This window comes from Rhinopithecus roxellana, chromosome 1 (genome assembly GCF_007565055.1).
Source record: "Rhinopithecus roxellana isolate Shanxi Qingling chromosome 1, ASM756505v1, whole genome shotgun sequence".
Taxonomy (NCBI): domain Eukaryota; kingdom Metazoa; phylum Chordata; class Mammalia; order Primates; family Cercopithecidae; genus Rhinopithecus; species Rhinopithecus roxellana.
Genome location: NC_044549.1, coordinates 175,533,394 through 175,546,868, shown reverse-complemented (window position 1 = coordinate 175,546,868; position 13,475 = coordinate 175,533,394). Strand labels below are relative to the sequence as shown.

General features: G+C 42.3%; 1 protein-coding gene across 1 annotated transcript; it reads right to left on the bottom strand.

The window, feature by feature from the left end:
* Positions 1-7,114: 7,114 nt before the first annotated feature.
* Positions 7,115-7,878, bottom strand: LOC104673179 (mitochondrial import inner membrane translocase subunit Tim13). Its single transcript, XM_010377146.2, has one exon. The coding sequence runs from the start codon at positions 7,809-7,811 to the stop codon at positions 7,524-7,526; it is 288 nt and encodes a 95-aa protein (XP_010375448.1). The 5' UTR covers positions 7,812-7,878; the 3' UTR covers positions 7,115-7,523.
* Between the last annotated feature and the right edge of the window lie 5,597 nt (positions 7,879-13,475).

Below are 13,475 nucleotides of genomic sequence, written 5' to 3'. Positions count from 1 at the left end.
TCCCTGTTTCTCCAGGATCTTTCCTTGGTGACTTATTTAGTGCATTTCATGAGGTCATGTTTTCCTAAATGGTGTTGATGCTAGTAGATGTTCTTTTGTGTTTAGGTATTGAAGAGTTTGGTGTTTATTGTAGTCTTTACTCTCTGGACTTATTTATAGCTGTCTTTCTTGTGAAGGCTTTCCAGATATTTGAAATGACTTGTGTATTGTGGTCTAAGCTGTGCTTTAGAGGGTGCCCCAAATCCAGTAACACTGTGATTTCTGTAGACTTGTAGAGGTACTGTCTTGTTAGTGTTGGACAAGATCTGGGAGATTTGCATTACCAGGCAGAGACTCTGGTTCTCTTTCCTTGCTTTCTCTCAAACATACAGAGTCTCTCTTTCTGTTCTGAGTTAGCTAAAGGTGGAGGTGAAGTGACACAAGCACCCCTGTGGCCACCACTACTATGACTACACTGGGTCAGACCTGAAGCCAGCACAGGACTGGGTCTTACCCAAGGCCTGCTGTAGCCACTCCATGACAACTGCCTGTATTCACTTAAGGCCCCGGGGCTCTACAGTCAGCAGGTGGCCAAGTCAACCAGGCTTGTGTCCTTCCTTTCATGGTGGCAAGGACTCCCAGTCCCTGGGTGGGTCCAAAAGTGCCTTCTGGGAGTCAGGGACAAGAGCTAAATTCCTTAGAAGTTTACCTGGTATTCTATTGTATTGCGGCTGAGCTGGCACTAAAACCACAAGATGCATTCCTTCCCCCTCTTCCCTCCCTTTTCCATAGGCAGAGGAGCCTCACCCTGTAGCTATTGCCACACCAAGCCATGAGGAGTAATGCCAGACTACTGCTGGTGTTCCCTTGCGGCCCAAGGTCTCTTAAGTCAGCTTGTCATGAATGCTGCCTGGCCCATTACTCACCCTTTAGGGCAGTAGACTCCCCTCCGGCCCATGGGAGGTCAAGGAATGTCATCCAAGAGCCATGTCCTGGAATTGGGGACCCCAAGAGCCCACTTGTGTTCTACCCCACTGTGGCTGTGCTGTTACCTAAGGTGCAAGACAAAATCCCATTTACTTTTCCGTCTGCTTTTCTGGGACGAAGTTTTGCCCCACAGACATCACAGTTGGTATAGTGCTGAAGCCAGCAAGTCTCAGAGGCTCATCCAAGGCCCTCAGTGTAGTACCTGGGTATTGCTGCTGGTTGTTCAAGGACCAAGGTCTCTTCAGGTAGCAGGTGATGAACGCTGCCAGGACTGGGTCCTTTCCTTCAAGGCAATGGATTCTCTTCTGGCCCAGAGTTTGCCTAGAAATGTCATCTGGGAGGTAGGGCCTGGAATGACGGCCTCAGACTCTGACCGGTGCCCTGTCCTGCTGTGGCTGAGCTGGTATCTTAGATGCAAGAAAAAGTCCTCCCTACTCTTCTCTCTCCTCTCCTCAAGTGGAAGGAAGAGGTCTCTTTTGGAGCCTTGATCTGTATGGCCTGGAGTTAGGGGAGGGGTGATACTGGCACTCCCTTGGCTGCTCCAGCTGGTGTCTCCGTATGTCATGTACCCCCTCAGTCCACTTCCTCTGGGCCTAGTTCAGCACTAGGACTAACCTAAGAGTTTCAGTCTTTATGGCCTAGACCGCCTTTCAAATTTGCTTGGAGACACAGAGTGTTGCAGCTGTCTGTGGCGAGGTTTGCAGACACTCAAATTCGGACTGCTGGGATGGCAATTGCTTCTGGCTAGAGTTAATTTAGATGCTTTGTCTGTGGGTGGGTGTCAGCTGGGTTTGGTCCAGTTTTTCTTTCTGCTCTAACAGGACAAAACTGAGTTCAATGCCTCACAATTGCTATGTTCTCTGTCCCCAAGCACCCAGAGAAACTCTCCCCACTACTCCTCTGCTGCCAGGGTTGGGAAGGGATGACACTGGAGATTCAGGACTGTTTTTCCATCTCTTTAGTGGCTCTTGCAGCGATATGAAGTTAGATCCAGGTACTGCCAGTGCTCACCTGATTTTTGGTTTTTGTGAAGGTGGTTTTTTTCTGGGTAGACAGTTGTTAATTTGGCATTCTTGTGGGAGGAATGATCGGTTGAGGTTTCTGGTCTGTCATCTTGCTTTGCCTTCCTCTAAATTGGGATTTCTAAATAGCTACCTTGAGGACAAAGTCAAATGTGTTTGGGAAATACTAGGTTAAACAAATTTAAATAGATTATTTTCTGCAAATATTTGTTCATTTAAACTAAGAAGAACTAAGAATTTCCATGAGGGGCATGAAAAGTTTTAAAAATGTAAAGTTTTCCAAACAATTTAATTATTGAGTCCCTTGCCTATTTTCTCTCTCTCTCTCTCTCTCTCTCTCTCTCTCTCTCTCTCTCTCTCTCTGTCTGTCTCTTAGTTCTCCTTTTGGGATTTAACTTTGGAGAACACTAACACATTTTTGGAAATATCATGAGTTATGGTTGCTGAGGAAATTTTAAATTAGGTTCTCCAGGAAGGGTCCTGGCATCCATGTTCCAGGGCAATAGATTGTGGATGGTTTCTTCCTCCAAGGTGGAAGTACATTTAAACAAAAGAGGGTTTAAAAACACACCTCTTTCACTGGCCCATAACTGGGGAGCCTACTGACTTTCACTGCACAAAAAAACACAGATAGAATCAGAGAAAGAAAGAGAGAGAGAGTTGAAGAATTGGAGGCTGATACCTGGTTCAGAATTTTGAGGTTATCACAAAATGCGAAATTTCAAGCATCCCCTTTTGTTTTGTTATACAGTATGTAGAAATCCAGAATGAATGAGTTTATATACTCTGATAATGAGTCAATATTTTAATGGCTAGTCTTCCAACACCCTGCTCATTTTAATGGAATTTTGGGTAATTAAGGCTTATTTCTGCTCAGTTGTGCTACATGTTAGAAAAGGGCAGTGATATTCTTACTTTTCAGATGAAGAAACTGATGCTTAGAAAGTTAGGGATTCATTGAGGTTACACACAGAGTGAATGGTGGAGTGAGTACTTGAACTTTTCTCTATTGCTCATGGATGTTATCCTTGGCCATACTTCTCAAAATGGGTTGTAGTTATTGTACAATGAGGTATAAAATATTTCCGGAATCATGTCACAGTGATGGGTTACTAGGAGTATCATGAATGTAATGTTACTGTGCAGTAGTTACTAATAAAATAGAATAATATTGTATGGAGATTTTCTTGCATAGGCAAGAATACCATTCTCTGCTAAGTTAGAACACTTTTATTCACTCTATAACCTTTGTAAATGAAAAAATGAATTGACAGGACATTTAAGATTGGTTCTCTATTGTTTTCAGAGCATATGCTCAAATAACTTATTTCCTGAATATATGTTTTGAGAAAATGACCTGTCAAAACAAAGTCTGATTTTTTTTTTAGTTATCTCCTTTCAAAACATACATTTTTACTAAAATAAAATACATCCAATTAATGTTATTTAGAGTAAAAGACATGCAATTAAGTTTATATTTCGAAGTTAACTTCTCTGAAGGGCAGAGAGTGCACATTTAAAAATGTCCTTGATTCTAGTCTACACAGTTTATTCACTGATAATACAAAAATACTTGGTTTAAAATGAAATTGTCTGAGAATTCAAATTTCACTTGACTAAAACAGTTGATTCTACTTCTGCTGTTAAATGACATTCGAAGTTGAACCAAGTAGATGCTAAATGCACAAAGACCATGCTATATTTTTCCCCTTATAATTCATTGATTTTCAAAGTTATTGGAGCATATTTTTGTTTGTTTTTAAAAAATGTCTGCCATCTGACACAGCCTTTGCTGAGTATTCAGAAACATGCTTACTTGCTCTTTGTTTTGTTTTAGGAGGTGGATTCTTTCCCGTTAGCCTGGTTTATCTGCATCTGCAGTAATTAGTTGGATGGTGAATTAAATAAGTTACACCTGAGTTAGTTGAGCGCTTTAATCTGCCTGCATGAGTAGGAAAATTCTAAGCTTTTACTGAACTGAAAACTCAATTCATTGGCAAGATAGAGGGTGACAATGGTAGCAGCTAATGAGCTTCTGTTGGAAGAGATTGAATAATTATTTAAAAATTCATTCATTGGCTGATTCAGCTGTCAGGACAAGGCGTCGTCACACATATGGCCTGGCTGCCTGGGCCTCTGTATGCTGAGGTTACTATGACACTTTCAGGAGAGTTTGCTCTCCAAAGCATCAACAACCACATTTTGACAATAGGAGTAAATGTGTGATGGACCTGTGTTTCTTAACCAAACTGAAATTCTGTATTTGGCTAACAGTATCTTGTATTGAGAAAAAAAAAATGGCTGTTCCATCTTCTGTTTGTTTTTAAAAGGCAGCAACAAGCTCTTGGCATCAATATTCATAGTGGGTTTTCAAACACTCGGCAAAAAACATCAATAGCATCTGCTCACACCCCATCACCCTATCCCACATTCATTTGGTGGATAGCTCTAACTAGCTGGGTGGTTAAATTCCACACCTTTCTGCATTTAAACTCACTGTGGACTAACTCCAACATAGTTAGAACGTTGCTTCAAAACAGTTGCATTTTGACTTCCATCTTTCTCATTCATGAGGCCCAGGCCACTTGACTAAATAGCTGAGCCAAAAACTGTGGACTCCAGTCCTAGCCCCTCTCTTTGACTTGATGAAGACCATAACAATCCTTGGATATAGAGGCAAAAGACCAAGATTTAAATCATGGTTGTATACTGGCTAGCTTTGAGCTTTTGGTCAAGTTCCCTAATTTTAGTCTTAATTTTCCTCATTTACAAATATGGGGATATATTTCAGTTCATCCCATCCCACAAGGTAACCAGCCCAATTTGGGAGGATCTTTCATTGTTATTTATAATATTATATTTAAATAAGTGTATACTTGCTACCTTCTGGTCACAGAATGTCTTCTGGAAAATGTCTACCTCATTCCATATGACAGATCTTTGCATATTTGTGGGCTACTGTGTAACTGTCAAGCCAACTGTCAAGCCAATGGAGATAAGTCACCGCCATTCAACCTTATTTGCTGTTGTCATGGCACAGTTTCCTAAACGTTTATCCTCCTGCTCATATTCCTTAAGGAGGCCACTGGTTTTCTCAATGTACCAGTTAAGCTATAGCATTCAAAACTGAACGCAGAACTCAAGTTGAGGGTCTTATATGTGTGCTTAATATGTTCTTATTCTGGAGATCTCAGAATGCAGTCCTAAGATTGCCTTAGCTATTTTTGGTAGCTAGATTTACTGACCTCATATTGAAATTTTAGTCCACAAAACCAGTATTTCTCTTTTACATCAACTTCACATGCATTCATATCTGCTTTCCTATATTTAATAATAGTGAAGTGACAGCTTTTATCAAGCACTTACAATATGCAAGGCACTATACTGAATTATTTGCATACATTAACTGTTTATCTTTTAAAATTAAGTTTTAGGGAAAATTTTATTATTTTCCCTAATTTACAGATGAGAAAACTGAGGCTTACAGAAAAAGAAATATGATTTTCTTGTGCAGAGCTTGTATAGTGCAATCCTGCTGAGTTCACTTATTAATTATAGAAACTTTTTATTTTTTATTTAAAAAAAAAGTTTCCTTGGAATTTTCTACAATTATGTTGTTGGTGGATGGGATACTTTTATCTCTTTCTTTCCAAACTGTATGACTTTAATTTCTTTTTCTTACCTTATTGCACTGGCTAGGACTTCCGGGACAATGTTGAGTAGGAGTGGTGAGAATTGACATCCTTGTCTTGTTTCTTATCTTAGGTGGAAACCAGTCTTTCATTTTTAAGTATGATATTAACTATAGATTTTCTTGTAGATGTCCTTTATAATTTTGAGGAACTTCCCTTCCTTTGGAACTGCAGTTTCTGGCTTGATAAGACATTGTTTTTAAAATCATGAATGGGAGTCGAATGCAGTGGCATGCACCTGTAAGTCCCAGATACCTGGGAGGCTGAGGCAGGAGGATTGCTTGAGCCCAAGAGTTCAAGACCAGCCTGGACAACATAGCAATACCCTGTATGAATGTGCCAGGCATGGTAGCTCATGCCTGTAATCCCAGCACTTTGGTAGGCCAAGGAGGACAGATCTCTGGAGCTCAAGACTTCAAGACCAGCCTGGGCAATATAGCAAAATCTCATCTTTACAGAAGATGAGGGGAGTCGGGGAGGAAGACAAGGAGGAAGAAGAGCTGTAGCACAGGTTTGAAAATGATTTCCCTCATGTTACCTCATTTTATTCTCACAATGGCCCCTGCAATGTAGAAAGTACAGGTATAATTAACCCTTTTAAATAGATAAGTTAATTTTGGCTCAGTGAGATTAGGTGACATGGCTAAAGTCACATAATTAGTAAGAGACTAGTATAATTTCCAAATCTGCTGCTCCAAAGATCAGTTTTTCTTAAAACAACACTTTGCTGCCTCTAGTAAAATTGAATTATCTGTAGTTCTTCTAGAGCTTCAGAGATAAAAGCCAGTGACCACTTAACCTTTAAAAAAAAATTCATCCATTCATCCATCCTGCAAGTAAAGCAGGCACTCTAACAATACAAGACAAATCAGGAGTATTTCCTGCCTGCAAGGGATTTATTGTATAGAAAGAGAGAAGTGAAACAGATATAACACTGTTATTCAATATGCTGGGTCAAAAGAGACACGAGACAGTCAAAGAAGGTGCAATTGAATTTAGTAACCTGTTTTTCTGTGTGATTTCAGGTACTAACAACTGTGTCAATGCATTTTTTCTTTTACATATTGAAAATAATATGATTTCTAGAGGTTAGGGTGAATGTTGGTAGATGTTACAAAAATAAAAACATACTCAAATGCAATCTTTTGGTTTGGCAAAAAGGCTAGGTCATGGGATTTAAAATTCTATTGGTTTCAAGAAGAGTGACCAGTGAGCTGGACAGCCAACAGATATCTGTAAAGAGGTAATCTATAGAGAACAGCATAGGCAGTTTATCAAAGCCACTGCCAGTAGATTAGTTGGAACTTTGGGCTATATGCAGAAATCAGACAAATAATCAGGCGAGTATTTGTTTCTTTGTCTCTAGTCAGAGACTGCAACGATTCCTCATGACTTTTTCTGTCATCTTTGAGACCCCCCAAATCTATATTTCTATTTTTTTTTTTTTTTTTTTCCGCCCTCCACCAATTTATTTGCCCTTCCGCAGGAGGTGACAGCTCCGGTGGGGTCTGACCACCCCCACCTCCAAAGTCTAGACAAGAGTTCTCCGCCCAGAAAATATGAGGCTGACCTGGGCCCACTAGGGGAAGACCCCAAAGGCCTGAAGGAGGTGCCACTGGGCTGCCAGCACTTTGGGAAGGCACAGGGCCCCCCCACCCCCGATATCCAAGCTGCACTGGCTGGCAGGGGACAAGGTGGGGGGGTGGCGAGGACACAGTCCCGTCTGTCCCAGCACCGGTGCCACCCCGCTAAGCCTCGAGCAGGCAGTACGCACATGCAGGCCCCGCCTCTCAGACCACGTTTATGGAAATGAACGGGGCGGGGCGGCCCGCGGGCTCGCCAGTCACATGTTGGCTCGTTCCCGCTGCAGCCGCGAGTTGTAGGCGCGGGACACGGTGTTCCAGGCGTCCATGTAGCGGTCCATGCACATGGCGATGCACTTCTGCTCAGAGTTGTCCAGGGAGCCCCCAGGTTTCCCGATACACTTCCGGAAACACTTGTCCGTCATCCTCTGCAGCAGCTCCTGCGCGTTGGCCACGGCGATCTGCACCTTCACCTGCTCCATTATGAGCCCTGGGTCCAGCTTTCCGCTGCTGGAGCCCCCGAAATCGGAGCCGAAGCCGCCCTCCATGGCTCCGCAAAGTCAACCGGACCGAGGCCGCGTGCGCCGACCCGTAGCTCCCAAATCTATATTTCTATCTTTCCTCTGTTCACTATCAGATAAGAGCACATCTTCCCTTGGATGTCTATTGTATTTTGACATGATCCAAACAAAATCCATCATGTTTTCCCCAGCACCCCAAGTCCTTAACTCAGTTTCTCTGATAATTATATTATCTTTCAAGATGAAAAGTCTGAAGAAAGAGTATCAGCTCAACTCAGAAGCATCTGAGATGTGAAAATTAGATGTGTTTACTGAGGTAGAGTTAGAATTTAGGAGAGCAGGCTTAGTGGTAGGTGTGGGGAATATGTTCAGGGGTTTGGATCTGTTAGAGTGTCTGATGTTACATAGTTTATTCATACATTAATTCATTTGTTTATTAGTATTTGGGTCCATCATGTGCCAAGTTCTGCGTCAGGGACTGGGAAATGGTGGTGAATAAGATAGTTATAACCACTGTTGATTAGAGCTCAGTCTTTGTCGGGAAGATGGCATCAGGGAGGCCCAGCAGGAGGTAAGGTGGATTTCTTGGCGCTGGTTGGGTTGTGATATTGAAGAGTCTGGGGGATCATGGGTGGCTGTAACATACTGATGTTAACTGGAACTTTGGTCTAACTTTCTGGTTTCTGGAGTGGGAATGGCGCCTATTTAAACCAAGCAAGGGTCTTGTGTCTAAGGGACTGGTTCCAGGCAGGGAACATGGCCCAGGAGAAACAAGACAGGGTCCATATTATTAAAATCTGGTGAAGAGGAAGGGATGTAATATTTAATGCAAGGCTGAACCCTGATCCTACTACAGAGGCACAAAGTTAGGGCAGGCTCTAGCAGCAAAGTTGACTCTATATAGAGTTACTTGAGTAACCCAAGTAAATACATCTTAAACTTCCCTAGGAATGAGGCTCAGGGGATGTGCAGAAAACACAAGACTGAAAAATGATCTTATCTAGGGACCTGAGAGGATGTGGGGATCATAGACAGCAGTTTCCATGATACCATTTCCTTGGTTGCCAATGTTTCAAAAATATAAATGCAAATATTAAAAATTTTTATTTTTAACATTTTCCTTACACTTATGAACAATTGAATAAATGAACTCATGGCAAGCACACTTCATTCCTTCCTCCCTCCCTCTCTCCTTTCTTTCCTTCCTTCCTCATCCTTCTCCTCTCCCATTCTCTTCTCCTAAACGTAACCCACAATAACAACCTACCATGTATCCTTTCTTATTTTTTTCTGGGCTATCATTACACAAATACATACAGCAATATACATGCATGAATGTACACACTCATAATTTTCAATCCTTTATAAAATATTTGCATCTTGATTTCTTATTCAATATTAATTTGTGGAAATCTCTCTAAGTCAGTAGAAAACCCTCATTTATTTTTATTAATGGCAATATAATAGTCAATAATTTGGATGTATGGTCTTCTCTGTGGCTGAATGTGGCAGAAATTCCTATGTAATTGGCACTATGCAGGGGAATGCTTACTCCCAGTTTCAGTGTCTAGATGGAGGAGCTTTCGTTAGAGGCTCTCCTGGCTTCCCTCTGCCCACTCATTCATTCTTCTCCAGGGAGAAGGGTGACCAGTGCAGCCTTTTCTCTCTCTCTCTGGGGGCCTGTCTGCAGAGACCACCCATCTACCCTGCTTCTCTGTTCCGTACTGTGTAGGCCTGTCATTCTTCAATCTTGCCAGTTTGTGGCATGGGTAGGCCAGTTTATCTAATTCTGGAATGCATTATCAGTAGCTAAAGATTGAATATGGCTAGGTGCGGTGGCTCACGCCTATAATCCCAGCACTTTGGGAATCTGAAGCAGGCGGATCACAAGGTCAAGAGATCAAGACCATCCTGGTCAACATGGTGAAACCCTGTCTCTACTAAAAATACAAAAATTAGCCAGGCGTGGTGGCACGTGCCTGTAGTCCCAGCTACTCCGGAAGCTGAGTCAGGAGAATTGATTGAACCTGGGATGTGGAGATTGCAGTGAGCCGAGATCATACCACTCCATCCTGGTGACAGAGCGAGACTCCATCACAAACAAACAAACAAACAAACACCCAGAAAAGACATTGAATGCTATGTATAAAGTATATGTAGTAATAAAGTGGGCATTTTGATCTCTGTCAACCTGATTTTGTATCTATTTTTCAATTGGTTCTGAATTTGGGCAGGGGATAGGAATTTAACCCGTTGACACCCATAAACCTTGTTTTAGGTTTGGTGAAGGTTTTAAATTTTAATTTAAATTAAAAAATGTACTACTTCTCTTTGGCCATTTCAGACATTTTTTCAAAGGAAAGGTTAGAAGCTTCCTCTAAAACTGAAATGTCAATCACACTTACAATTCAGTCTTCATATTGCTCCCTTACTTTTTTCTTTGAGTTCCTTTCCCAGTGATTTGTACCATGATGGGGGTGTTATGGGGCAGATGATGGGGTGAGACTAAGGGCCAAGGAAGGGGCATGGGACCCTTAAGGAAGGTGACATCCTTTGACTCCTTTTGGGATCTCACCATCTGACCATTGTTGTTTCAATTGCTCTTTGGACATCTGGCTCTTGCTTTCATACTGTACCCTCTAACACCTTTCAAAAGAAAGTCCCACCCTTGGAGGATGTAGTTGGGGGGAATTGTTCTCCCTGTTTCTCCTATTCCCTGCCCTTTTCACTCTTCAGGGTAAAAATCTTCAATCTTATATTGCAACAAGACCAAGCATTTTTGTGTCCATTTTTCAAGACTCTCCTCAACCTCACTGCTCCTGATCTGGCTGATCTTGTTTCTGCCCCTTCCCACCACTCAGGATCACCCTTTCCTCCATCTAGACATACAACTCACTGGTCCTTAAGTGAGTCACTCTCATGGCTTCTTCTCTGCCTTCAGAGTGGATAGTGTACAAAGTCTTTCCCACTAGTCAGCTCCTTCAGGGTCCAGCTGAAGTTGTTCTTGCCTTGTGGAACCTCATGCCCTCTCTGCTCTCACTTTATTTGGAAACAGAGGCTCTCAGAATCACTTGAAGGGCTTGTAAAAACACAGAGAGCTGGGTTTCCACCCTCAGAGTTTCTGATTCGGGAGGTCTGATATGGTGCCCGAGAACTAGCATTTTTAACAAATTCCCAGGGGATGCTGATGTGCTGGTTCACTTTGAGAACCACTGCAATGAAGCATCCCAGCAATTTGCAGTAGCATCACAGAATTCCCTACTCAGTGATCTTGTCATCCTCTGATTATGTTACATGTCTTAGATACATCTCCCCTACCAAACAATGGTGGCCTTGAACTTCTCTTATCTCAGAGTGACTGGCACAGAACTAATAACAACTTAGCAGAGTTAATGGGATGGGAACACCAAGAGTGAAGAAAACTCATGAAGCATCTGTGTTCTTCCAGAAGGAAGGTGGCCGTTTGTCCTTGTTGTTGGCTGAATTTTCTCCTTTTCCAGACCCCAGGCTGGTTTCTGCCATTTCTTGTGGTCTGCTGAACTTCCACTGCAATGTGGTTAGCCAGCAACGGTTGTATCTGGGTGCCTGCAGTTGTGGCTCATTGCAAATTAACCCCTGGCCACTGGATGCCACTCTTATGTCAGAATTTTGGTTTGCTCATCTCTCACTGTTAAACTCCTACCAGCAAATATTTGTTTGGAAGGTTGTTGGGATAGAGGAAAATGTGAGGCCTTGAAATCAGTCTGTAGTGGATTATCTGAATAACTCCAATTCTTCATCCCTTTGCCATAGGACTTTGCAGTTCTCCCACTAAGAGAGGTGGAATATATTCCCCTGCTCCTGAAGTTTGTCTGTGTAGCTTTCTTTGGCCAATTGAATGTTAGCATAAATAGTGTGACTAAAAATTTCAAAGATGCTTGCACAACTGGAGTTCCTCTTCTGGGCCTCTGCCTTGGCCTTGAGGACAAGCTGAGGACAAGCTTGGACAACCTTGAGGACAAGGTCCTTGACTTGTCCTTGAGAAGCTGAGGACAACCTTGGCCTTGAGGACAAGCTGAGGACAAGCGTGAGGACAGCTGAAGCAGCGTCACCCTGAGTCAAGCCCAGTTTAGATCAAATGGCCCTGGGCTGACCTGCAGATCTCTGAGAATAAACGAATATAGGCTTAATCCACTGATATTTCAGGTAGTTTGTTTGGTAGCATTTTTGTCACAATACATAGGTAGACTGGGGTCAAAATCTGATCTCCAAAACTCACCAGTTGTGTTTTTGGGCTATACCCACCCTTTTGGATGGTACTTTCACATTTAAATGGGGCAAGTAGTATTTATCTTTAGGGTCATCATCAGGACAAGAAATTATACATGTAAAATGCTGAGCTTGGGGCCTGTATTTGTCCATTTGCATTGCTATGAGGGAATGCCTGAGACTGGGTAATTTATAAAGAAAAGTAGTATATTTTGCTCACAGTTCTGTAGGCTGTATAAGAAGCGTGGTGCCAGCATCTGCTCCTAGTTAGGGCTTCAGGAAACTTTCACTCATGGTAGAAAGGGAAGGAGAGCCAGTGTGGGCAGATCACATGGGGAGAGAGGGAAGAAGAAAGAGGGCAGGGGAGGGGAGGGAGGAATGTCAGACTCTTTTAAACAACCAGCTATTGCAGGAAAGAATAGAGCAAGAACTCACTCATTCGTTACCTCGAGAATGGCACCAAGCCATTCATGTGGGATCCACCTTTCATGACCCAAACACCTCCTACTAGGCCCCACCTCCAACACTGGGGGGTCAAATTTCAACATGAGATTTAGAGGGGACAAATATTTAAACCATCAGGTCCTTGAAGTTTCTGCTATAGCATCTGGCCCATGCGCCCAATAAATGTGTGTTGGGTGCGTGAATAGAAACTTAAAGAGTGGTGGTGGTGAGAAATGTCACACTGTGGGATTCAAGGGTTTACAATATTGTGACTGGGGAATGGGCCTCTACAAGTTTTCAAGGAATGCTTCTCTAAATTTCTGGGAAACTAGAAGATTCCACTAAGCCTAGAGTGCAGTATGAGAAAGTAGTTCTATGTTATCTCTGAGGCCTCTTTTAACGCCTCTGTGACCCTATAATTTGATTATTCTAGGATCTTGGTTTTCTGAAAGTTTATTTCTTCCAACATGTCCTGTGCTATTTGTCCTGTTCCTTGGTGAATTATCTATGCCATGACTCCTCGCCTATCATAAAGCCTAGTGGTTACTTGGTACTTACTGTATGTTAGATACTCTCTGTGTCAATCTCTCATTCAATCCTCACAGTCTCACTAAAAGACTTTTCATATTATAGATGAGAAAATTGAGAATTGAAGAGATGGAGTAGGTCACACAGCTAATAAGTAACAGGGCTGATATTCTAGCCCATATCTGACTTCTAAATCCTTGCTTTTAACTCCATTTCCTTCTATATTATGCATGGGTAACTTCATAATGCATGTTTGGCAGAAACTCCAGAATTACCCTATAGGAATTATGAAGGGAGTTTGAGCAGTAAGATGTCTACAGAAACAGGGGATGCAACATTATCAAAACACTCTGACCACTGGTTTGCTGGTGGTCTTGTTGGCAACTGAGATGCCTTTTTATATTGGAAAGTGGGTTGTGAATCATCCATTAGGTGTTGAGTCTCAATGTCATTTGTTACCAAGCCCCAGCA

Coding starts and splice junctions, on each gene's coding strand:
- LOC104673179 (XM_010377146.2), bottom strand. CDS start 7,811: ATGGAGGGCGGCTTCGGCTCCGATTTCGGGGGCTCCAGCAGCGGAAAG.